A 25572-nucleotide genomic window follows, 5' to 3' on the forward strand; every position below is an offset into this window, starting at 1 on the left:
AAAAAGCAAACATACCCTCCCCCAACATGCAGGCAAAGAGGCAAACCCCTCCCCTTTTAACCGATTCTTATCAGTCCTATCACCTATATCATAGAATTTACAGTGCAGAAGGAGGCCATTCGGCCCATCAAGTCTGCACCGGCTCTTGGAAAGAGCACCCCACCCAAGGTCCACACCTCCACCCTATCCCCATAACCCAGCAACCCCACCCAACACTAAGGGCAATTTTGGACATTAAGGGCAATTTAGCATGGCCAATCCACCTAACCTGCACATCTTTGGACTGTGGGAGGAAACCGGAGCACCCGAGGAAACACGCACACACTGGGAGAATGTGCAGACTCCGCACAGACAGTGACCCAAGCCGGGATTTGAACCTGGGACCCTGGAGCTGTGAAGCAATTGTGCTATCCACAATGCTACCGTGCTGCCCTCAAGACAGAATCCAACACAAAGGAAGAAGCTTCAAGCAGCTTAAGTGAAATTATACATGCAAGAATCAACCATCATTCTTGCAGAAACTAAAACAGCCCATCGCATCTTAAAAGTTCTTCCCTCTGTGATATCATACATAAAACAGTAAATCAAAATCAAATTACACAAGAAGAGGAAAGAGAAAAAAATATGTACACCAAAACCCTTTTCTTCCTGAACATCGCAACTTAACACAGAATTAAAAGACCAAAATTTTAAACAAGACATAGCAAAACACACTATCATTTTTCTCACCTCCCCGCCATACAAATATATTTTTTACTGCTCAGTGGTTGTGTCTGTGTAATTTGCTCACTATATCCAGTGACTGAAGTAATCAAGAAACCTCCATAAAATGCAGATTACTTTGATCCCTCATCTCCACGCTGTGTCTAAATGGTTGCACCATTTGCCTGATATTGGGTTAAGCAAAGACCATGCGAGTGGTTGGGACGATGCTTTATATCTGTTTTAATGGTGGCGGAACAGTACAAAATACCAGCAATACAAGGGAACCCAAGCAATACACCGAGTGAAACTTAGTGGATGTAATACATTTGTTTTATTTGGAATTCCGGGTAATGCTGGAACCTGACCAATATCCAGGATTTGGTGTCTATCTGAAGGTATTAAAGTGAGGAACTTTTATGTTAATTTGTTATAATTATCCAAAATGCTCTAAATTCCAGCATTGTGGGCGGGATTCTCCACCCCCACGCCAAAGTGGCTGCACCATCATGAACGCCGTTGAGGTGCACGACGGCGTGGAACGGCCCCGGTCCCGACCGATTCAGGCCGTGACAATGGGCCAGTATCGGGGCCGCATCATCTACCTGCGCCAGGCCTTGTCGCCCGTGTAAAAGCGGCACCGCATAGATGACGCGGCCGGCGCCGCATAACAGACGTCATCCGCGCATTGGCCGGCGCCAACCCGCGCATGCGTGGTTGCCGTCCTGTCCAAATCCGCCCCGCAAGAAGATGGGGGACGGATCTTGCGGGGCCGCGGAAGGAAGGCGGTCCTCCTTCAGAGAGGACGGCCCGACGATCGGTGGACACCGATCGCGGGCCACCCCACAGTCAAGGTGAAGCCCGGTGCAGGATCATCTCCTTCTCTCTTCCCCCCCCCCAAAAGTGTTCGCGCACCGCCCATGACTGTAGCGACCAGGTGTGGACGGCGCTAGGGGGAACCTGCCGTTTTGGCCTGGCCGCTCGGCCCATCCGGGCCTCAGAATCGCGGGGGTGCCGGAGAATCACCATTTTGGGTATCTCTGGCGATTCTGCGGCCTGCGAAACCCGACCGGCCCGTTCACGCCGCTTGGGAGAACCGCGGGAGGGCGTCGGACCGGCGTCCCCGGAAATTTCGGTGGCCCAGGCGATTCTCCCAAGCGGCGTGGGAGTGGCGAATCGCGCCCTGTATCTTTGATTAGAAAATTGTAAATGTCTGTTTTGTAGTATTTTAATGGAAGGAGACAAAAATCTGGTAATCAAGACCTGTTGGTTAACATTATGCAACATCATGGAATCTGTTAGACATTGTGCAAATAGACTTCTCAAAGTCCAATAGGCCTATCATGTTTCAAAAACCTTGTTGAATTTGCAGAGATCTGTAGCAGTGTGCAATAAGGGGTTGTCTATATGGACTTACAGCAGAAGGTGTTTGAGAAGTTCCATGTGGGGTTATTGGCAAAAATGATAGTGCAGATAGCAGCGATTTACCCGATGGGATGTAACAAGAGGTGCTCTCCTGGGATCAGTACTGGGCTCAATTTTTCACCAAATATTCTTTGGCTGAAGCAACTGAATGGCATATCCAAGTTGCAGATTACACTAAATAAGGTAGCAATTGTGTGGATGGGAGCCAAATTGCAAAGAGACTGATTAATTGATAGACCAATCTATATCTGATAAATTGAAGTCTCGACTGAGCTATGAAAGAGTAAGGTTTTTGCCATCCATATCACCAGGATGGTGAATGAAGCTTAGAGATTTTAAATGTCTTGCTAGCTTCATCCAATCTGGCTAGATAATTTGGGTTAGGCCTGCCCTGTTAAGTGGGTTGAGCTGTGCACCTGGCAGTGTTTCATGTGTGTTTTTTCCTCTTGAACAGTTTCAAATTTACATTGACTCTTTGTATTGTCTGTTCATTATAGGTCTGTTCCATCGTCTGGTCAACAGAATACAAAGAAATGGTGTCTGGTCATGGATTTTCACAGAATCAGTTAGTAATCTGGAAGTACCCAAATTTGACCAAAGTTGCTGAGCTCAAAGGTAAAAAGTTCCTCACACAATTGAAATGTTGTCCAAGTTCTAGGTCCAATTAAATCTTTCTTTTTTTTTGTGTGTGTGTGTAATGTTTTTTTTTCTCTACCGGTGTGCCTGTTGAAGAAATTCTGAACTGTCAGCAGCTTTGTGGTAATGTGGTGTTGACTATACTCAAGTTACAATTACTTGAATTATGGACACTTTTTACACAGTTTAAAAACTTATTTTAATTTTGTCCCACTAACTCGAGTAAGCCAAAAAAATTGTGCATCATCACTCTAGGGACTGGACTTTCAAAATAACATCTAATGATACTTTAAACTAATCAACAATGAGGTTAATATTTAAAATATAAGCCCTTTGTGATGCTTTCAAACACGCACAAGTAAGTTTAAAATTTTCTTGTGATTCTTGCAACTGCTTGTTTACCAGCTGTTTAGATTTAGGACGCGACGTGTTATCTGATGTACCTTTCTGTTTCTCATGCAGGTCATCAGGCCCGGGTGCTGGATCTTGCTCTGAGCCCAGATGGAACTACAGTATGTTCTGTGGGTGCCGATGAAACTATCCGCATATGGAAGTGCTTTGCTGTAGACCCAGCAAAAAAGAAAAAGGTGGTAGTTAATCAATCTAGTGTGCTGCACCATGGCATTCGATAAAACATTTGTACAATTGCTGTTGTCGTGTGTGCCAAAAAGGAAATTTCACTCAAGAACCAAAACTCCTGTTTTTAAGACTGAGAATGACTGATGTTTTGCAAGTGTTAAAACCACCCAGTTGGAAAGAAACTAGTGTTCGTTCATATTGCATTATCCCAATCCTCCTCTAGCCACTCATTCTCTGATTCTGAATTATTTGCATATTGAATTTTAATTTTTTTAATGCTAATTAAAACTGGGTGGTATTATTTCTTGTACAACTGTTTTTATGTTGTATATAAACAACGCTCAATATTTTAAAACTGTACAGATTTTAATCTTTTTAAATTTTTCAATAAACTTTGATGGTTTATCCAAGCATATGCAGTCTACTTTGTATAACCATCTAGTTTATTTTGATGTCACAGTGGATTTGCATTCTCGTGTGAAGCCAAAGCAGTTAGATTACTCGCACTCATTCACATGAGTCAGCTGAAATTTAAATCAATAATTTAGTGTTGGGGCAAAGCTTGCATCATTTAACAATCAAATTTGCATCCACCAAATTACTATTAACTTGATATATGTTGCCGGTGCATCACATTTTTTTTCATATAGGCGCTGATTGACCTCCTGAATTCCTAGTATTTTTGTTTCCCATTTCCACCACTACTTAGTCGTACAGTGCAGAAAGAGCCCTTCAGCCCATTGAATCTGCACTGACAATAACTGCCTCTAATCCCATTTACCAGCACTTGTCCCATATCTTTGAATGTGATGGTGCTTCAGGTGCTCATCCAAAGTGATTTTTTTTTCAATGTTTTTATTCAGAATTTTTCAATAACAATATTTTCCACCTTACAAACAAGCCCCCCCCCCCCCCCCCCCCCCCCCCCCCCAGCAACAAAGAAAATAAAAAGAACTCCCGTGGCAAGACATGAACATGGCAAGTCAATAAGATACAAAACTTTGTACATTGGATTCTTCCCATACATGTCAGTTTCCGGATCATTCTTGTGTTTTCTTGCTCAAATGCCCCCCCAGAGAACCCCCCCCCCCCCGGGTTGCTGTTGCTGCTGTCCGACCTTCATCTATCGCTCCGCGCGATGGTCTAGGAACGGTTGCCATCGCCTGTAGAACCCCTGCGCAGACCCCCTCAAGGCAAACTTTATCCTTTCCAACTTGATAAACCCTGCCATATCATTTATCCAGGACTCCACGCTGGGGGGCTTTGCCTCCTTCCACATTAACAAGATCCTTTGCCGGGCTACTAGGGACGCAAAGGCCAGAATGACGGCCTCTTTCGCCTCCTGCACTCCCGGCTCGTCCACTACTCCAAATAGTTCTAACCCCCTGCTTGGCTTGACCTGGACTTTCACCACCTTGGATACTGTTCCCGCCATTCCCCTCCAGTGCTGGGCATGACCAAAACATATGTACATGGCTCGCTGGACTTCCTGAGCACCTCCCACATCTGTCCTCCACCCCAAAGAACCTGCTCCGCCTCGCCCCTGTCATATGTGCTCTATGAACTACCTTAAATTGTATCAGGCTAAGCCTGACGCATGAGGAAGAGGAATTAACCCTACTTAGGGTGTCAGCCCATAGCCTCCCCCCCCCCCCCCCCCCCTCAATCTCCTCCCCCCAACTCCTCCCATTTACCCTTCAGCTCCTCGACCAAAGCCTCCCCCTCTTCTTTCATCTCCTGGTATATCGCCGACACCTTGCCCTCCCCGACCCATACGCCCGAGATCACCCTATCTTGAATCCCCTGTGCCGGGAGTAGCGGAAATTCCCTCACCTGCCGCCTCACAAACGCCCTCACTTGCATGTACCTGAAAGCGTTTCCCGGGGGTAGCCCAAACTTCTCCTCCAGCGCCCCTAAGCTTGCAAACGTCCCGTCAATGAACAGGTCCCCCATTCTTCTAATCCCTACCCGATGCCAGCTCTGAAATCCCCCGTCCATCCTTCCTGGGACAAACCAATGGTTGTTTCTGATCAGGGACCACACCGAGGCTCCCGTCGCACCCCTGTGCCGTCTCCACTGCCCCCAGATCTTTAGCATTGCCGCCACCAGCGGGCTCGTGGTACACCTTGCCGGCGAGAGCGGCAGCGGTGCCGTCACCTGCGCCCCCAGGCTCATTCCTTTGCAGGACGCCATCGCCAACCTCTTCCACGCCGCCCCCTCTCCCTCCATCACCCACTTACGGATCATTGCCACGTTGGCTGCCCAATAATAACCACCCAAGTTCGGCAACGCCAACCCTCCTCTATCTCTGCTACGCTCCAAGAACCCCCTCCTTACCCGCGGGGTCTTGCTCGCCCACACAAATCCTGTAATGCTCCTGCTTACCCTCTTAAAAAAGGCCTTCGTGATCACAATTGGGAGGCATTGGAATACAAAAAGAAATCTCGGGAGAACCACCATTTTAACCGACTGTACCCTACCCACCAGCGAGAGTGGCAAATTGTCCCACCTTTTAAAATCCTCTCCATCTGTTCCACCAACCGCGTCAAATTAAGTTTGTGCAGTGCCCCCTAGCTACCTGAATACCCAAGTACCGAAAGCTCCTTTCCTCCCTCTTCAACGGTAGGTCGTCTATCCCTCTTCCCTGGTCCCCCGGATGGATCACAGAGCTCACTCTTTCCCTCATTGAGCTTATAGCCCAAAGTCTCCAAACCCCCGTAGGATCTGTATTACCTCAACCATCCCCTCCACTGGATCCGTCACATACAGCAACGGGTCATCTGCATACAGCGACACTATGTTCCCCTCCCCCTCGTACCACCCCCTTCCATTTCCCCGACTCCCTTAACGCCATGGACAAAGGTTCAATTGCTAATGCGAACAGCAGAGGGGACAGGGGGCACCCCTGCCTCGTCCCTCGATACAGCTGGAAGTACTCTGACCCCCGCCGGTTCGTGACCACACGCTCCACCAGGGCTTTATACAGGAGCTTAACCCAACTGATGAACCCTCCCCCGAACCCAAACCTCCTCAACACTTCTCAGAGATACTCCCACTCTACCCGATCGAAGGCCTTCTCCGCGTCCATGGCTGTCACTATCTCCGCTTCTCCCTCCACCGATGGCATCATTATCACATTTAGGAGCCTTCGCACATTAGTGTGTAACTGCCTACCCTTTACGAATCCTGTCTGGTCCTCGTGAATCACCCCCGGGACACAGTCCTCAATCCTCATGGCCAACATTTTTGCCAGCAACTTAGCATCTACATTTAAGGAGCGAGATTGGTCTATACGACCCACAATGCAGTGGGTCCTTATCCCGCTTCAAGATCAAAGAGATCGTCGCCTCCGACATTGAAGGTCCTTACCAGCAACGGGGCTAACAGGTCTACATACTTCCTGTAGAACTCCTCCGGGAACCCATCCGGCCCCGGGTTCCTCCCTGCCTGCATGCTCCCCAGTCCTTTAACCAGCTCCTCCACCCCAATTGGCGTCCCCAAACCAGCCACCACCTGCACCTCCACCCTTGGGAACCTCAACTGATCCAAGAATTGTGCGTCCCCTGTATTCCACCTGGGGGCTGGGACCTATACAGTTCCTCGTAAAAGGCCTTAAAAGCCTCATTCACTTTCCCTGCACTCCGCACCGTGGTTCCCTGCCATCTTTGATTCCGCCTATTTCCTTCGCTGCCATCCTCTTACGGAGCTGGTGTGCCAGCATCCGGCTCGCCTTCTCCCCATATTCATATGTCGCCCCCTGTGCCTTCCTCCACTGTGCCTCTGCCTTCCCTGTGGTCGACAGGTCGAACTCCGTCTGGAGACTTCGTCTCTCCCTGAGTGGTCCCTCATCTGGAGCCTCTGCATAGCTCCTGTCCACCCTTAAAATCTCCCTCACTAACCTCTCCCTTTCCCTGCCCTCTCTCTTCACCCTGTGAGCCCTGCTGGAGATGAACTCTCCCCTGACCACTGCCTTCAGCGCCTCCCATACTACTCCCACCTGCACCTCCCCGTTGTCGTTAGCCTCCAGATACCTTTCAATACACCCCCGCACACTTCCTCGTCTACCAGCAGTCCCACATCCAACCTCTACAACGGGCGTTGGTCCCTCTCCTCCCCCAGCTCCAGCTCCACCCAGTGCGGGGCATGGTCTGAAATGGCTATGGCCGAATACCCCGTTCCCTCCACTTTCGGGATCAATGCCCTGCCCAGAACAAAAAAAATCTATCCGGGAGTAGGCCTTATGTACGTGGGAGAAAAAAGAAAATTCTCTGGCCAAAGGCCTGGCAAATCTCCACGGATCTACTCCCCCCATCTGATCCATAAACCCCCTAAGCACCTTGGCCGCAGCCGGCCTCTTCCCCGTCCTAGATCTGGAACGATCTAATGCTGCGTCCAGCACAGTGTTAAAATCCCCACCCATTTACGCCCCAAAATCCGTTTCATGAATCCAGCATCGTCCCAGTTTGGGGCATATACATTCACCAGTACCACCTCCGTCCCCTGCAACCGACCACTCACCACACCTAGCTCTTATTGATCTCCCTGTGTGGGAGTCTCTCCTCCTCCTTACCTTCCTCCATCTCTTTTCTCCCCCCCCCCCCCCCCCCCCCCCTTTTTGGCGTGGGAAAAAGCCTGCGCTTTCCTGAACCAGCCCCGCCCCCTATGGCACAGCTCCTGTTGCGGCCATTATCCCAGTTCCCTCATCCCCGAGTCTCGCCTCCCTCCAGCACCGACGCCTACATTCCCCATCATCATCTTGTCTACAGGACAAAAAAAAGGAAGTTTTAGGAATTTTAACCAGAACTCTACCCACATCCCCATCCATCATCCCACCCACAAAGTATTCTTTACCCATATTTACAACCCCATATACAACCAACATCTCCCCCCACAACCACATCCCCTCAGTTCGCGTCTAGTTTTTCCGGCTGTATAAAGGTCCAAGCCTCTTCTGGCGTTTCAAAATAATGGTGCCGGTCCTGATAAGTGACCCACAGTCGCACAGGCTGCAGCATGCCGAACCTGACTCTTTTTTTATGCAGCACCGCCTTGGCCCGGTTGAAGCCAGCTCTCCTCTTTGCCACCTCCGCGCTCCAATCCTGGTATACTCTGATCACCGCTTTCTCCCATCTACTGCTCTGCACCTTCTTGGCCCATCTCAGCACACTTTCCTTGTCCGCGAAGCGATGGAACCTTGTCACTATCGCCCTTGGCGGCTCATCAGCCTTGGGTCTCCTTGCCAGGACCCGGTGAGCCCCTTCCAGCTCCAAGGGGGTCGGAGAGGCCTCCGCACCCATCAGCGAATGGAGCATCGTACTCTCGTACGCCCCGGCATCAGCTCCCTCCACTCCTTCGGGAAGACCCAGAATCCGGAGGTTCTTCCTCCTCGACCTGTTCTCCAGGACCTCCATTCTCTCGACCCACCTCCTGTGGGTCCAAAGACGTGCAGGTTAGGTGGATTGGCCATGCTAAATTACCCGTAGTGTCCATAAGGGTTGGGAGGGGTTATTGGGTTGCGGGGATAAGGTGGAAGTGAGGGATTAATGTGGGTCGGTACAGACTCGATGGGCCGAATGGCCTCCTTCTGCACTGTATGTTCTATGTAATCTATGTAATCTGTGCACCACCTCGTGCGCCTCCATTTTTACCGCCTGGCCCAGGATCTCGTCCTCGTTGGTATTCACTTTATCATTCACCTCACGGAGCTCCACCGCCTGGGTCTTCTGGGTCTCCTTCAACCCTCGATCGCCAACAGCATTGGTGCCAGCACCTCCTTTTTCAGCTCCTCCACACATCGCTTGAGGAACTCCTGCTGGTCTGGACCCCATGCTGCTCGCTCTCCGCCCTCCGCCATCTTGCCTTTTCCCCCTCGTTTTGGTCTCTGCTCCCGGGCCTCTTTCCTCGTCGTTCCACCGCTGATCTCTGCCATATATTGTGAGGGGGGACCTTACTGCACCTTCCCAAACGGGATTAATTCGAAAAAAGCTCCGTTGGGGCTCCTCTGGAGAGCCCGAAAGTCCGTTGTCGCGGGAGCTGCCGAAACGTGCGGCTTAGCTCCGCATCGCCGCAACCGGAAGTCCATCCAAGTGCAAACTCCATAGTCACCCGAGGCCGGAATTGAACATGGGTCCCCGGAACTGTGAAGCAGCAGTGCTTACCACCGTGCCGCCCCTTGTCTAGGACAATCCAGGTCTAGATAAGTGCCTGCTCCTTGGTCTAAGGGTATGATTCTCACTTTGTGTGTTTCAGTCCAAGAATTTGCAAGAGGTCCCGGGTTCAAATCCCGGGTGAGCCCTTGATGAGCGGCACGGTAGCACAGTGGTTAGTATTGTTGCTTCACAGCGCCAGAGTTCGATTCCCGGCTTGGGTCACTGTGTGGAGTCTGCACATTTCCTCTTCCCCCCCCCCCCCCCCCCCCCCCCCCCCCCCCGTGTCCGCGGGGTTCCTCCGGGTGCCTCCGGTTTCCTCCCACAAGTCCCGAAAGACGTGCTTGTTTGGTGAATTGGGCATTCTGAATTCTCCCTCAGTGTACCTGAATAGGCCCTGGAGTGTGGCAACTAGGGGATTTTCACAGTAACTTCATAAGTGTTAATGTAAGCCTATTTGTGACAATTCAAGATTATAGACAATTGTCCCTGAATGTATTGCTCCTATATTTTCCCCCTATAAGGAACATGTTGGACCTGTACTCCTCCTGTTTCCTTTTTAAATGCCCTTCACTGCTCTGCTGTAGGATTTCCTGCAAGAAGCTGTTCCCAGTCAACTTGGCCAGATCCTGCGTTTTAGTCAAATCTGCATTGCCCCAATCCAAAACTTCTTTTTCTTGTCCATAACAAACTTGAACCGTACCATGTTGTGGTTCCCCAGATCCAGCACTGCTTCATCTCTTGTTGGGCCTTCTACATATTGATACAAAATCTTCTGCATATTGATACAAAAACTACCCTGAATACATTTCAAGAAATTTGCTCCTTTACACTATGACTAACCCAATTTATGTTGGGTAAACTGAAATCCCCTAGTTTAATTACCTGATCATTATTCTTACACCTCTGTAAATTGTCTACATATCTGCTCTTCTATTTCCCACTGACTCTTTGGGGGGCCTATAATACATTCCCAGTAATGAAGCTGGTCACTTTGTATTCCTAAATTCTATCCACCCAAGAAATCATCTCTCCTTATTGCAGAAATTGGTTCCTTGATTATAGTGCAATGCCACCTCCTCTGCCTCGCCTACACTCTGGAATGTTAAGTTGCCAGCCCTGCCCTTCCCTTAACCATGACTGATGGCAGCAATGTCACAATTCATGTTAATCCATGCCCTTAAGATTTTTTTTTCCAATAAATTTAGAATACCCAATTCCTTTTTTCCAATTAAGGGGCAATTTAGCATGGCCAATCCACCTACCCTGCGCATCTTTGGGTTGTGGGGCGAAACCCAGCAAACACTGGCAGACTGCGTTAACTTTTTTTGAAAATGGAGTACCCAATTATTTTTTCTAATTACGGGGCAATTTAGTGTGGCCAATCCACCTATCCTGCCCATCCTTGGGTTGTGGGGTGAGACCCACGCAGACATGGGAGGCGTATGCCAACTACACACTGAGTGGCCATGGGGCCGGGATTGGATTGAACCCCCGTCCTCGGACCTGTGAGGAAGCAGTGCTAGCCACTATGCCACCATGCTGCTTATGCTCTTAACCTATCAGTCTTCAGGACATCTGGTGGTGACATGCAGAAGGAGGTCACATAAGGTAGCTGCCGCTAGAATTTTTGGTTCCTTTTACCTGGCTTCCGGGGTAATTGGTGGACAGACTCCCATTCGAGAATCTTTGGTGAGAAGATGTCAAAAGGCGCAAGAAAGAATATAATTCAAAAAGATGGGAGTGGTAGTCCTTTGGAGGAGCAGAGCAAGGTGCAGAATCCTGGGGATGGCAGAGGCAAGTTCATCAGGTGCAACCACACATCTCATGGTGGATAACCTGGCAGAAGTAATTGTAGTTGAATTTGATAAACAGTTCGGCAAGCATTTCAAAAGGCTTGGGAGGGAAATGATGGAGGCCCTCAAAGTCGGTGGATGAGGCCCTGGTGTCGATGAAGGCGGTTTTGGCAAAAACATCGGAGATGGTGCAGCAGCATAGAGAGGTGTTGAACAGGGCGGAGGAGATGCTGTCGCAATACAGCCATCAGTTGGCCTCGCTGGATGCTGAGCTGTGGAGGGTGGAGAAAAGCAATTCGGGTTTGAGAGCAAAGGTCGACGACCTGGAGAATAGGACAAGGCAGCAGAACCTGTGGATTGTGGGGCTGTCTGAGGGGGTGGATGGTCCGAGGCCTGAAATACTTTGAATTGATATTTATTGAGTTGATGGGGGAGGAGGATTAAGGTCTCAACAAGCTAGATTGGGCCCACCGTTTGCTTTGGGCGAAGCCATGGGGCAATGAACCAATGCGAGAGGTGATGCTGTAACGGCATCGGTTGGAGAAGCGGGGTGGACCAAGGAGAATCGCAACGTGCGATGGGATGGCATAAGTATCCGCATATATCAGGACAATGTGATGGAATTGACAAGAAAGCGGGTGGCCTTTAACAGGGTGAAGTCAATGCTTTACAAGTTTTGGCATAGTGTACCTGGCAAGACAGGGTTATGCACCAGGCTAAAGCCCAGTTTTTGAGATGGCAGAGGAAACAAAGGCATTTATCAAAGCTGAAGGACTTGGACTGGACTGAAGGGGCTTGCATGGGACTTGATTGGCCGTTGGGACGGTCTATATGTGGTCATTGCAGTAAAATTGTTGCAGTTTGGCTTGGGGGAACCCCTTCCCTTTTTAATTTTTCGTATTAAGGGGTGCTTGAGGTTTGGAGGGAGCATTTGGTTGGGGGGAGTGGTGTTGGATTGTTTTGGATGGTGGAAGGCAGGGTGGGGGAGTTTTGGTTTGGGGTCTGGCGTTCTTTGTCTTTGTTTATTTGGGTATTGTGAGCTCTGGTGTGGCGGGGGCGGGGGGGGGGGTTACCTTGCTAGCTGAGTGAGATTGGCTAGTGAACGGGAAGGGTGAGGGACTGCGGCTTGCAGAATCTGTTTAGGCAGGTTTTGTTTAGCCTAGAAGATGTGAATTGTGGGGGAAAGAGGATGGAGGAGACAGGTAGTGGCTAGGCGGATTTCTGGGATGGGAGGAGGGGGAGTAGAATGCAGACAGTAACTTGGGGAGAATCTTGTCCCATTTGTTGGGTGGGGCAGGCAGCCATCTTGGATGGGCTCTGGTTTCAGGAGTATGGTAATGGAGGGAGATAAGCCCTTGTGGTGGGAATGGCTGATGTGGAATGTGGGGGGTTCGAGGGGCCCAGTGGAATGTGCTTAAGTTTGAAAGTCGATGTGGTGCTTTTGCAGGAGATTGACCTGTGGCTAAGGCACCAAATCAGGCTTCATAAGAATTGGGTCAGCCAGGTGTTTCACTTGGGCTTTGATCTCAATTATTAATAAAAATTTGGTTCCAGATGGAGAAGACGGTGGCGGACCAGGGTGACAAGTACATCATAGTTACGGGGACATTGGAGGCTAAGTGGAGGCGTGTACACCTCAAATTGGGATGATGTGGAGTTCATAAAGAGGATGCCGACTGTGATACCTAATATGGAAACGCACCAGTTGATATTTGGGGGGGGGGGGAAGAGAGAGATTTTGAGCCCCAAACTGGATCGGTCTAAGATACTGCCAGCGTCTATGAAGGAGATGGGTGGCGTGGATCCTTGGCAGTTTTTGCACCCTGCAGGCAGGGAATTCTTTTTCTCTCCAGGGCATAATATGTATTCATATAGACTTTTTTAATGATGGGGATCGCCCTGCTGCAGGGGTGAGGAAGGCAGAAAATCCGCGATAAGTGATTTCAGATCATGCTCCACACCTGGTAGATGTGGTTTTGGAGATGGGGCTGGCCCAGCGGCCGGTGTGGAGTTTGGATGTGGGACTGCTGCCGATCTGGGATTTTGTGTGAAGATAGCCAGGGGTTGAATATGAGGGGTTCAACAGGAATGAGGGAGGTGTCGCCCTCGGTATTGTGGGAGGCCCTGAAAGCAGTGGTGCAAGAGGAGGTAATTTCGCACAAGGCACAGAAGGAATGGGAGATGAGAGAGGAGTCCCAGTGGTTGGCGGACAAGATCCTTGATGTGGATGGCAGGTATTCAAGCGACCTGATGCCAGAGCTCCTGGCTAGTAGAAAGAAGTTGCAGATGCAATTTGATCTGATATCCACTGAGAAGGCACTGCGGAACTCAATGTAGGGTAGTATACGAATATGGAAAAGGCCATTTGACTGGTCAGCTGAGGCGGTCTCCTGGGAGATTGTACGGACTCGGGGGATAGGTTAGTGTTGGCGCTAAATAAAGTTAATGGGGCATTTGAGCTTTTCTATAAGAATCTTTATAGGTCGGAGATGCCAAAGGAGGAGTCCGATGTATTGAAGTTTTTGGTGGAGTTTGGAGAGTCCCAAGCTGGAGGAGGAAGATCGGGAAGGGTTGGAGGCGACGCTGGGGGTGGAGTAGATCAGAACAGCACTTGGGCGAATGCAAGTGGGTAAAGCAACGGGGCCAGATGGGTTCCCGGTGGAATTTTATTAAAATTTGCTAATCAATTGGTGTCACTGCTGGTGGAGATGTTTGAAGACTCATAGCTCGGGGGTCTCTCCTGGAGACCATGATGCAAGGGTCCGTCTCTCTTCTGCTAAAGAAAGATAAGAATCTGGTGGAGTTTGGGTCGCACTACCCGATTTGATTTATTAAATGTAGATGCCAAGATTCTGGCTAAAGCTAAGTTAGTGCTGAGATTGGTGGGGTGTTTTCGGCAGGTTATTGGGAAAATCAGATGGGGTTTGTGAAGGGTGGGCGCCTGTTATCTAATGTGAGGCAGCTGTTGAATGTGGTATTGCCCCCAGCGGAAGGGAGGGAGCAGGAGGTCATTGCGGCGTTTGATACTGAGAAGGCCTTCCGATAGGGTAGAATGGAGATATTTGTTTGCAGTGTTGGAACGGATAGGGCCGAAGTGTGGGTTTGGTTATTATATAAGGCACCTAAGGTTAGTGTTTGTACAAACAATGTGATCTCAGGATATTTTCAGTTGCAAAGGGATGTAACGGATCCAACCCACCTATCCTGCATATCTTTGGGTTGCGGGGGTGAGACCCACTCAGACACGGGGAGAATATGTAAACTCCACACGGGCAGTGACCTGGGTCTGGGTTCGAAACTGGCTCCACAGCGCCATGAGACAGCAGTGCTAACCACTGCCACCATGCCGGCCTCTTGCTGTTTTTTTTGCCAAAATCCTTTTTTGGAGGGGGGGTTGGAGAAATCGTGTCCTAAACTCGCGGGGTTCTGGGTCTCCTCCTTTAGCACCATGTTGGCGATCCTACATATTGAACTGAAGCCTTGACCCTCGGGGCCAAAGTTGGGGTATGGGACCTGCCAGAGCTGCAGACTGGGGCGGGGTTGATGTTCTGGCCTTTGCCTTGCCGATTGCTCGAAGGTGGGTGCTGATGGGTTGGAGGTCTGCTTCTCCACCTCGTGCTTCGGTATGACTGCGGGATCTTATAGCCTTTTTGTTCCTCGAGAAAGTTAAGTACACCGTGAGGGGAACAACTGAAGGGTTCTACCGAAGATAGCAGCTGTTTATTTTGAGCAGGTTACTGATAGTGGGGTGGGGGGCTGGGGTTTTCTATTTAGTTTACTGGGGGAGGAAGGGTTCGGGGGGGGGGGGGTAGTGTGTTCCTACCCGTTATTGTTTTTGTTATGTATAAAATTGAAAAAGCTGAGTAAAAATATATGTTTTTAAAACTCATCAGTCTTGCCTATTACACTCCCAGCATTAAAATAAAGACATAGCTGAACTCACTCTAACTCATTTCCTTTACTATAGCATGATGTGTTTTTACTAATAGTGTGTCCCCTCCCCCTGTCAAACTAATTTAAACTCCTCCCAACCGTACTAGCAAACCTACCTGCAAGGACATTGTGGTTCAGATGCAGACTGTCCCTCTTGTACATGCCCCACCTTCCCCAGAATCGATCCCAGTGATCCAAGAATCTAAAACCCTCCCTCCTGCCCCAACTCTTGAGCTACGCATTAATCTTCCCTATTTTCCTATTTCTATACTCGCTAGCATGTGGCACTGGGAGTAATCCAGAGATTACAACCTTAGAGGTCCTGCTTTTTAAACTCCTGCCTAGCTCCCTGAATTCTTAATGCAAGACCTTGCCCTGAATTCTACTTACATTGTTGGCACCACAAGCTCTGACTTTTCACCTTCCCCCTTTAGGGTGCCTCCAGCCATTCAGTGACATCCCTGGCACCAGGGAGGCAATACACCATCCTGGAGTCACGTCTTTGACCGCAGTAACGCCTGCCTAATCCCTTACCTAATGAATCCCTTACTACTATTGCTCTTATTTTATTATTTCTGATGTGGAGATCCAGCGTTGGACTGGGGTGAGCACAGTAAGAAGTCTTACAACACCAGGTTAAAGTCCAACAGGTTTGTTTCAAATCACTAGTTTTTGGAGCACTGCTTCCTCAGGTGGACTCACCTGAGGAAGGAGCAGTGCTCTCAAAAGTTAGTGATTCAAAACAAACCTGTTGGATTTTAACCTGGTTCAGTATGCCCCCCCCCCCATGCGCCCCATACAGTCAAGCCGCTTGTGATGCCAGTAGCTTGGCTCTGACTGCACTCCTCTGAGGTACCAGCACCCTCATCAGCATCCAAAATGAAATACTGATTTGTGAACAGGACCCAAGGAGACTTCTGCGCTACCTGCTTGGTGGTCACCCATTTCCTTTTTTCCTCTTGTTCCTTGAGCTGTGGTGTGACCACCTACTTAACACCCAGCTTCGCAGATGCGCCACAATGTCTCCAGCTCTGACACCTGGAGCTCCAATGTCTGCAGCTGGGAGCACTTCCCACGCATGTGGTCATCTAGGACACTGATAGGGTCCAAGACTCCCCACATGTCACTGACCACACATTCCACCCGGCTGTCCTCACCTGACATGTCTTAAAAGTAAAAACGTAAGCCTTCGATTAGAACAAATCTAGAAGGATTATTTCTCCCGACATGTAATATTTCTCCCAACAAATAATACGTTTCTTTTAGCTTCAGCTATTTAGACACGGTCCCTAATATTAGTTACTCACCAAGCATTCAGCTTACTGCTTTCCTGTGACGTCATTTTTGGATTTCCTTTTGTTTCTAATGCATGTTGAATGTGTCTCCTGACTGAAACAAGACCTGGCAAGAGGGAAAGTACAATAGTGGAACTCTGAGAGCCACAAACTATCTCTTGTCAATTGAATCCTCCGGTAATGGCCATGCTATATCTCAACAAACTTCTGTTCTTTCGGTCCCGCTTTTGTACTTGAAATGCAAAATCGGACATAGTTCTTGAAATCAACTTATCTGATGAGCTAAACACTTGTTTTCTAACAGTGGTTAGCACTGTTGCTTCACAGCGCCAGGGTCCCAGGTTCAATATAAGGTACTTGTTCCTGAAATTAAGAGCTAGAGAATAAGAAAAGAAAGAGAAACATTATCAGTTGTTGGTCTTATGACAAATGTTATTTTGGTTTACCTTGGTTAGTTCACCCTAAAACACCTTGGCTTTTCTTCCTGTCCCCAAAATCACAGCATAACTGTTCCCACAGTCTTAGACTATTGCTTCCATCAGGGAGTCCATTTCATGTTTACTTCGTGGGGAGTAATTGCTTCTGTTTCTTCAGTTTGAAGTAGTGGCCTAGGTTTCCTTTTGTATATATTATGTCAGTTCAAACAATAAATGGAAAGTCACGTAAGTTAATTAGCAAGAAATGCAGAAACACATTAGAGCTTCTGCAAGCATGTTACAGGAAGAATGGCAAAAGTAAACATGGGTCCCTTAGGTAGAGATGAGAGAAGTAGGTAGAGATGAGAGACATGGTGGAAATAAGGAAATCAAGACATTGAAAACATACAAAATACTTATTTATAGTATTACGATCTCGGACTAGACCCCCAGCATTTGCTAGGATACTGGACAGGAACACCAATCACTCTTTTCAATTTGTAATACTGAGAGGAAAAGATACTTTGCTCCAGGGGTGATTCCACTCACAAACAGGGATGTGGTATATTGAAACAAATTTTATTAACAAAGTATTAAACTACCCTTAACAGCACAGAAATATAGCTTGCCATTACCAATTGAGCAGTGCTTAACAATAAAATGAAACACTAACTCCTATCTTACTCAAGCAAAACTCACCACTTGCCAAAACCCATTATCAAATCAAGTTGGCAAATACAGGATGACTTGCCCATCTTTGGGTAGAAAGATCCTTTGAGAGACTACTTAAAGAGAGAGATCGGGTCAGATTTTTTTGGAAATCTTTTATTATAATTTTTATACAACGCATACAATAACACAGAATAACAGCTAAACAGTAAGAATCACCGAACCCTTACAACAATATAACCTCACCACTAAACACCCCCCCCCCCGCCCCCCACCTACCCTATCCCACCCCCAAAATTCCCAACAACTAACCATGACTAACTCTTTAAAGTACATTATAAACGGCCGCCATCTATGGTAAAACCCAGGGCGGCATGGTGGACCATTGATTAGCATTGCTGCCTCATGGCGCTGACGACCTCTGCCCCGGGTCACTGTCCGTGTAGGGTTTGTACTTCTCCCAGTGTCTGTGTGGGCCTCACCCACAACCCAAAGGATGTGCAGGGTAGGTGGATTGGCCACGCTAAATTTCCCCTTAAATTGGAAAAAAATTGGGTACGTTAAATGTTTTTAAAAATCTATGGTAAAACCCTTCCACTGACACGCACGGCTAATTTGACCTTCTTGATGTGCAAAAACTCCAAGTTACCCAGGTGCTTGGTAGAGTAGTTGACCTCCAACCCAAGAGGATCCGCCTCCTCGCCGCAAACGAGGCAAAGGCCTGGACGTCAGCCTCCGCTGACGTCCGGAGTTCCGGCACATCCAAAACCACAACAAATGCCACCAGTGGGCAAGGCTCCAGCCCAATGCCCAGGATTGCAGACATGGTATCAAAAGAGGACATCCAGAAGCCTTTCAGCTTTGAGCATGACCAGAACATGTGCACTTGGTGCGTCATCCCCCTCGTACACCGATCACATCTAACCTCCACCCCATGAAAAACCGACTCATTCTAGCTTTCGAGAGGTGTGCTCGAAATGCTACTTTTAGCTGAATAAGACTCAGCCTCACACAGGATGAGGTCATGTTCACCCTCCTCAGTGCCTTCCTCTAAATCTCCTCCTCCAAGATCAACCCCAGCTCTTCTGCCCACTTTGCCTTCACTCCCTCACTCGAACACATCTCCTCCCCCCACTATCTGCCTGACATACTGGCCACCTCCGACCCTGAGCAGGATAAAATCCACTCGAGCAAAATAGAATGCTGCTTCACTGGGAAGGCTGGAAAGTACTTTTTGACCCAGCTATGCACCTACCAATACCAGAATCCATCAGTTCTCCCACCCTCTCCAATGCTTTTGTTCCACTCCTTAAACTTCACATCCCCTAGCAGACACAAACAACTGGTTTGCACAGATGGGAGCTAGCCTTGAGGCAGCCTTCAACTTGAAACGTTGATGGAGTTGCTTCCAAACTTTTGATGTGGCTACTCCCACCGGGTTGATCGAGTGTTTCTTCGGTAGAACCGGGAGTGGAGCAGTTAACAAAGCCCCCAGGCATGCCCACGCACGCCCCCACCCCCCACAGACTCTGCCTCCACCTAGAACCACAGCTCTTTCAAGTCCCCACACCACTCCAACATTTGTCAACATTAGCCGCCCAATGGTAATATTAAAGGTAAGGCAAGGCCAGGCTCCCTGCTTGTCTCTCCCTCTGGAGCACCGTCCTGATCCTTGAGCCCTTTCCCACCCAAATAAACCCAGTCACAAACTGGTCGATCTCCCTGAAAGAGGTCTTGGGCAGGAACACCGGGAGGCACTGAAATAAAAATAAAAATCCCGGCAAGTTATTCATCTTAACCAATTGCACTCGGCCCGCCAGGGATTATGGGAGACCGTCCCACTTGTGCAGGTCTGTGATAACAAAGAACAAAGAAATGTACAGCACAGGAACAGGCCCTTCGGCCCTCCAGGTCCGTGCCGACCATGCTGCCCGACTAAACTACAATCTTCTACACTTCCTGGGTCCGTATCCCTCTATTCCCATCCTATTCATGTATTTGTCAAGATGCCCCTTAAATGTCACTATCGTCCCTGCTTCCACCACCTCCTCCGGTAGCGAGTTCCAGGCACCCACTATCCTCTGTGTAAAAAAACTTGCCTCGTACATCTACTCTAAACCTTGCCCCTCTCACCTTAAACCTATGCCCCCTAGCAATTGACCCCTCTACCCCGGGGAAAAGCCTCTGACTATCCACTCTGTCTATGCCCCTCATAATTTTGTAGACCTCTATAAGGTCGCCCCTCAACCTTCTTCATTCCAGTGAGAACAAACCGAGTTTATTCAACCGCTCCTCATAACTAATGCCCTCCATACCAGGCAGCATTCTGGTAAATCTCTTCTGCACCCTCTCTAAAGCCTCCACATCCTTCTGGTAATGTGGCGACCAGAATTGAACACTATACTCCAAGTGTGGCCTAACTAAGGTTCTATACAGCTGCAACATGACTTGCCAATTCTTATACTCAATGCCCCTGCCAATGAAGGCAAGCATGCCTTCTTGACTACCTTCTCCACCTGTGTTGCCCCTTTCAGTGACCTGGGGACCTGTACTCCTAGATCTCTCTGACTTTCAATACTCTTGAGGGTTCTACCATTCACTGTATATTCCCTACCTGCATTAGACCTTCCAAAATGCATTACCTCACATTTGTCCGGATTAAACTCCATCTGCCATCTCTCCGCCCAAGTCTCCAAACAATCTAAATCCTGCTGTATCCTCTGACAGTCCTCAGCGCTATCTGCAATTCCACCAACCTTTGTGTCGTCTGCAAACTTACTAATCAGACCAGTTACATTTTCCTCCAAATCATTTATATATACCACAAACAGCAACGGTCCCAGCACTGATCCCTGTGGAACACCACTGGTCACAGCCCTCCAATTAGAAAAGCATCCTTCCATTGCTACTCTCTGCCTTCTATGACCCAGCCAGTTCTGTATCCACCTTGCCAGCTCACCCCTGATCCCGTGTGACTTCACCTTTTGTACTAGTCTACCATGAGGGACTTTGTCAAAGGCCTTACTGAAGTCCATATAGACAACATCCACTGCCCTACCTGCATCAATCATCTTTGCGACCTCCTCAAAAAACTCTATCAAGTTAGTGAGACACGACCTCCCCTTCACAAAACCGTGCTGCCTCTCACTAATACGTCCATTTGCTTTCAAATGGGAGTAGATCCTGTCTCGAAGAATTCTCTCCAGTAATTTCCCTACCACTGAAGTAAGGCTCACCGGCCTGTAGTTCCCTGGATTATCCTTGCTACCCTTCTTAAACAGAGGAACAACATTGGCTATTCTCCAGTCCTCCGGGACATCACCTGAAGACAGTGAGGATCCAAAGATTTCTGTCAAGGCCTCAGCAATTTCCTCTCCAGCTTCCTTCAGTATTCTGGGGTAGATCCCATCAGGCCCTGGGGACTTATCTACCTTAATATTTTTTAAGATGCCCAACACCTCGTCTTTTTCGATCTCAATGTGACCCAGGCTATCTACACACTCTTCTCCAGACTCAACATCTACCAATTCCTTCTCTTTGGTGAATACTGATGCAAAGTATTCATTTAGTACCTCGCCCATTTCCTCTGGCTCCACACATAGATTCCCTTGCCTATCCTTCAGTGGGCCAACCCTTTCCCTGGCTACCCTCTTGCTTTTTATGTACATGTAAAAAGCCTTGGGATTTTCCTTAACCCTATTTGCCAATGACTTTTCGTGACCCCTTCTAGCCTCCTGACTCCTTGCTTAAGTTCCTTCCTACTTTCCTTATATTCCACACAGGCTTTGTCTGTTCCCAGCCTTTTAGCCCTGACAAATGCCTCCTTTTTCTTTTTGACAAGGCCTACAATATCCCTCGTTATCCAAAGTTCCCGAAAATTGCTGTATTTATCCTTCTTCCTCACAGGAACATGCCGGTCCTGAATTCCTTTCAACTGACACTTGAAAGCCTCCCACATGTCAGATGTTGATTTGCCCTCAAACATCCGCCCCCAATCTAGGTTCTTCAGTTCCCGCCTAATATTGTTATAATTAGCCTTCCCCCAATTTATCATATTCATCCTAGGACCACTCTTATCCTTGTCCACCAGCACTTTAAAACTTACTGAATTGTGGTCACTGTTCCCGAAATGCTCCCCTACTGAAACTTCTACCACCTGGCCGGGCTCATTCCCCAATACCAGGTCCAGTGCCGCCCCTTCCCTAGTTGGACTGTCTACATATTGTTTTAAGAAGCCCTCCTGGATGCTCCTTACAAACTCTGCCCCGTCTAAGCCCCTGGCACTAAGTGAGTCCCAGTCAATATTGGGGAAATTGAAGTCTCCCATCACCACAACCCTGTTGTTTTTACTCTTTTCCAAAATCTGCCTACCTATCTGCTCCTCTATCTCCCGCTGGCTGTTGGGAGGCCTGTAACAGGGAGTAATCCCGAGATTACAACCCTAGAAGTCCTGTCTTTTAACTTTCTGCCTAGCTCCCTGAACTCCTTCTGCAGGACCTCATGCCCCTTCCTGCCTATGTTGTTAGTACCAATATGTACAACGACCTCTGCCTGTTTGCCCTCCCCCTTCAGGATGCCCTCTACCTGTTCGGAGACATCCTGGACCCTGGCACCAGGGAGGCAACATAGCATCCTGGAGTCTCTTTCACGTCCACAGAAGTGCCTATCTGTGCCTCTGACTATAGAGTCCCCTATTACTATTGCTCTTCTGTGCTTTGACCCTCCCTTCTGAACATCAGAGCCAGCCGTGGTGCCACTGCTCTGGCTGCTGCTGTTTTCCCCTGATAGGCTATCCCCCCCGACAGTATCCAAAGGGGTATACCTGTTTGAGAGGGGGACAACCACAGGGGATTCCTGCACTGACTGCCTGCCCTTTCTGGTGGTCACCCATTTCTCTGCCTGCACCTTGGGTGTGACCACATTTATATAACTGCGATCTATGACGCTTTCTGCCACCTGCATGCTCCTAAAGCTAAATATAGTACTCTCCGATCTCTGGCTTAGATACCCCTCTAAATTATAATTAAGTAATTATGTTTAATTAGTTACCAATGCTTAATTTTTTTAATTTAGTGTAGATTCCCAACCAGCCACTCCGGTCGCAGCGTTTCTGTGATGTCACTACAGTTTCCCCCCCCTCACACGCACAATTTGAAAAGGTAATAAAAGTCAAAATGAGTAAAAATCACTTACTTACCTTCTGAGGGTCTTAGATGTTCTCAGGTTCTCTCCCTGACAGAGACTGCTCCTCCTCCTCCGAACGGCTCCCGAAACTAGGCCGCGATCTTTTTAAATCTCCGCTCCGACTCGCAGCTCCCGCGCTTTTTAAATCTCCACTCTGACTCGCAGCTCCCGCGCTTTTTAAACCTCCGCTCCGACTCGCAGCTCCCGCGCTTTTTAAACCTCCGCTCCGACTCGCAGCTCCCGCGCTTTTTAAATCTCCGCTCCGACTCTCAGCTCCCGCTCTTTTTAACCTTCCCTACCAGACTCATGGAGTTCCACCTCCGGACATTCCCCCAGTCCCTTCCCATCGGGACCCCCAAATACCAAAAATGACTTCCTGCTAGCTGGAACGGCAATCTCCCAAGCCCACCTCTCTGCCGCACTGCCCCAACACCAAGTATTCGCTCTTTCCTATATTAGCTAGAAAAGGCCCCAAGACGCTGCAAGATCCCCATAATGTTTCCCACTGACGCTTCAGGATCCCTAACATATAATAGCAAATCGTTAGAGTAGTGAGACCCCATGCTTCACTCCTCCTCTAGCTATTCCTTCCCATGCTTCTGAAGGCCTCACCGTGCGGTCTGGGATTCAAATAAAATATTACTGCAGCAGCAGTAACCCTAACCCAGGCCTGTAAAACATTACACCAGATAAATATAATACATTCTTTTCTATGTTATACTGTGTCCCTATACTGCTATCAGTTTGCATCCCCTACCCCTGCCAAAGTGGTTTAAACTCTTCCCAACAGTACTAGCAAACCCGCCAGCAAGCATATTAGTCCAGCTCTGCTTTAAATATAGACCATCCCGCCTGTATAGGTCCCACCTTCCCCAAAAATGATCCCAATGGTCCAGGAATCTAAAACTCTCCCTCCTGCACCAACTCTTAAACCTCACATTCATCTGTGCTATTCTCCTATTCCTGTACTCGCTAGCACGTGGCACTGGGATTAATCCAGAGATTACAACCTGAGAGGTCCTGCTCTTTAGTCAATTGTCTAATTCCCTGAATTTTTGATGGAAGACCTCATCCCTCTTTCTAACCATGTCATTGGTACCAACATGTACCATGACCTCTGCCTCACCACCTTCCCCCTTCAGGACGCCCTGCAGCCGTTCAGTGACATCCCAGACCCTGGCACCAGGGAGGCAACACACCATCCTGGAGTCTTTTTCACGACCACAGAAGCACCTATCTGTGCCCCTAACTATGGAGTCCCCTATGACTATTGCTCTTCTGCGCTTTGACCCTCCCTGCTGAACAACACAGCCAGCCATGGTGCCACTGCTCTGGCCGCTGCTGTTGTTTTCCCCGATAGGCCATCCCCCTCAACAGTATCCAAAACAGTATACTTTTTAGAGAGAGGGATAGCCACGGGGTATTCCTGCACTGACTGCCTGCCCTTTCTATCGGTCACCCATCTGTCTGCCTGCACCTTGGGTGTGACCATGTCTCTATAACTCCTGTCTATCATGCTTTCCGCCATCTGCATGCTCTTAAATGCATCCAACTGCTGCTCCAACCAAACCACGTGGTCTGTGAGGAGCTGCCATTAGTGACACTTCCTTCAGATGAAAAATGAAAATGAAATGAAAATCGCTTATTGTCACATGTAGGCTTCAAATGAAGTTACTGTGAAAAGCCCCTGTGAAAAGATGTAGTCATCCGGAACGCTGGAAGCGGCACTTTTCACAGTTAGGGCACTAGCTGACATTTCTAGCACTAATCAATCATATCCGTCAAAATAAATAGTTATTCAATTTAGTACTAATCAATCATATACCTCAAAATAAAGTTATTCAATTTAGTACTAATTAATTAAATCAAAATAAATAGTTACTAAATTAAGCACTAATTAATCAATTACATTAAAATAAATACTTATTAAATTTAAGTTAAAATTAACTGTATGGTCCCTTGCGCTAGATATCTCCGACAAATATTAAATGCTAAATGCAATAATCTCCAAGTTACTCGTCTACTTTGTTAATTACTCTCGTTTTTCAAATTTAGAATAGATTCCCAACCAGGCAATCAGGTTGCAGCTCTACTGTAACATCACTTTTCAGTGTTTTTTCCAGCCCCCGGTACACCACAGATAAGTTATTAATACTTACTGTTCCAAAGCTGCTCCTCCCCGAGTTCACGTCAACTCTGCTCCCTGCCGACTAGTACAATTAACTCCAATTTTCTATGACCCTTCTTTACTTGGCGTCTTACTACCAATTAGAGTCCTTACAGATTACAAACCACATAACTTATTTTCAAACTATAATTGCTGAAAGTTGTAAAGACCTTGTCCACTACTTACCAATCAGCTCTCTTCCTTGTCTCCTCAACTGCAGCAGGACAAGTCCACTCTCTGAAGATTTAAAAGTTACAAGGCAAGGAGAAAAAGCAAAGAGCACCTTTTCCCGCTCTGCACCAAATCCCCACTCTGTTCAAATTCCCAAGTTTAAAGCTTAATTCTGACTCTGCCTAAAGACTGTGCACAAAGCTGACTGTGAGTGCTTTGCAGCTCTTTATTTAAGAGATTGACAGAAAACTGCCACTCAAGTATTTGGGACAGCTCCTTATTAACCTTTTAACTGGATAACTAATCTTATAGAAAATGAAACTTATAGAAAATGAAACTTATAGAAAATGAAAATGAATAGACTTACCAATTCAATCCCCACTCTGCCTCAAATTCCCAAGTTTAAAGCTTAATTTTTTTTTAAATGTATTTTTTACAAAAATGTATCAAAAC

The 25572-nt window shown here is 48.0% G+C and overlaps 1 protein-coding gene across 3 annotated transcripts in view; it reads left to right on the top strand.

Annotated features, from left to right (window-relative positions):
• The window catches only part of cdc20 (cell division cycle 20 homolog), a 39656-nt gene extending 35909 nt beyond the window's left edge, over window positions 1-3747 (top strand). For all 3 annotated transcript variants that reach the window (XM_072510610.1, XM_072510609.1, XM_072510611.1), the window contains exons 10-11: window positions 2625-2742; window positions 3226-3747. In XM_072510610.1, coding sequence (XP_072366711.1) covers window positions 2625-2742; window positions 3226-3395 — 288 coding nt within the window. In that variant the 3' untranslated portion in view covers window positions 3396-3747. The remainder of the gene's footprint in view (window positions 1-2624; window positions 2743-3225) is intronic.
• The last annotated feature ends 21825 nt before the right edge of the window (window positions 3748-25572 follow it).

The sequence above is a fragment of the Scyliorhinus torazame genome, chromosome 7 (genome assembly GCF_047496885.1).
Source record: "Scyliorhinus torazame isolate Kashiwa2021f chromosome 7, sScyTor2.1, whole genome shotgun sequence".
NCBI lineage: Eukaryota > Metazoa > Chordata > Chondrichthyes > Carcharhiniformes > Scyliorhinidae > Scyliorhinus > Scyliorhinus torazame.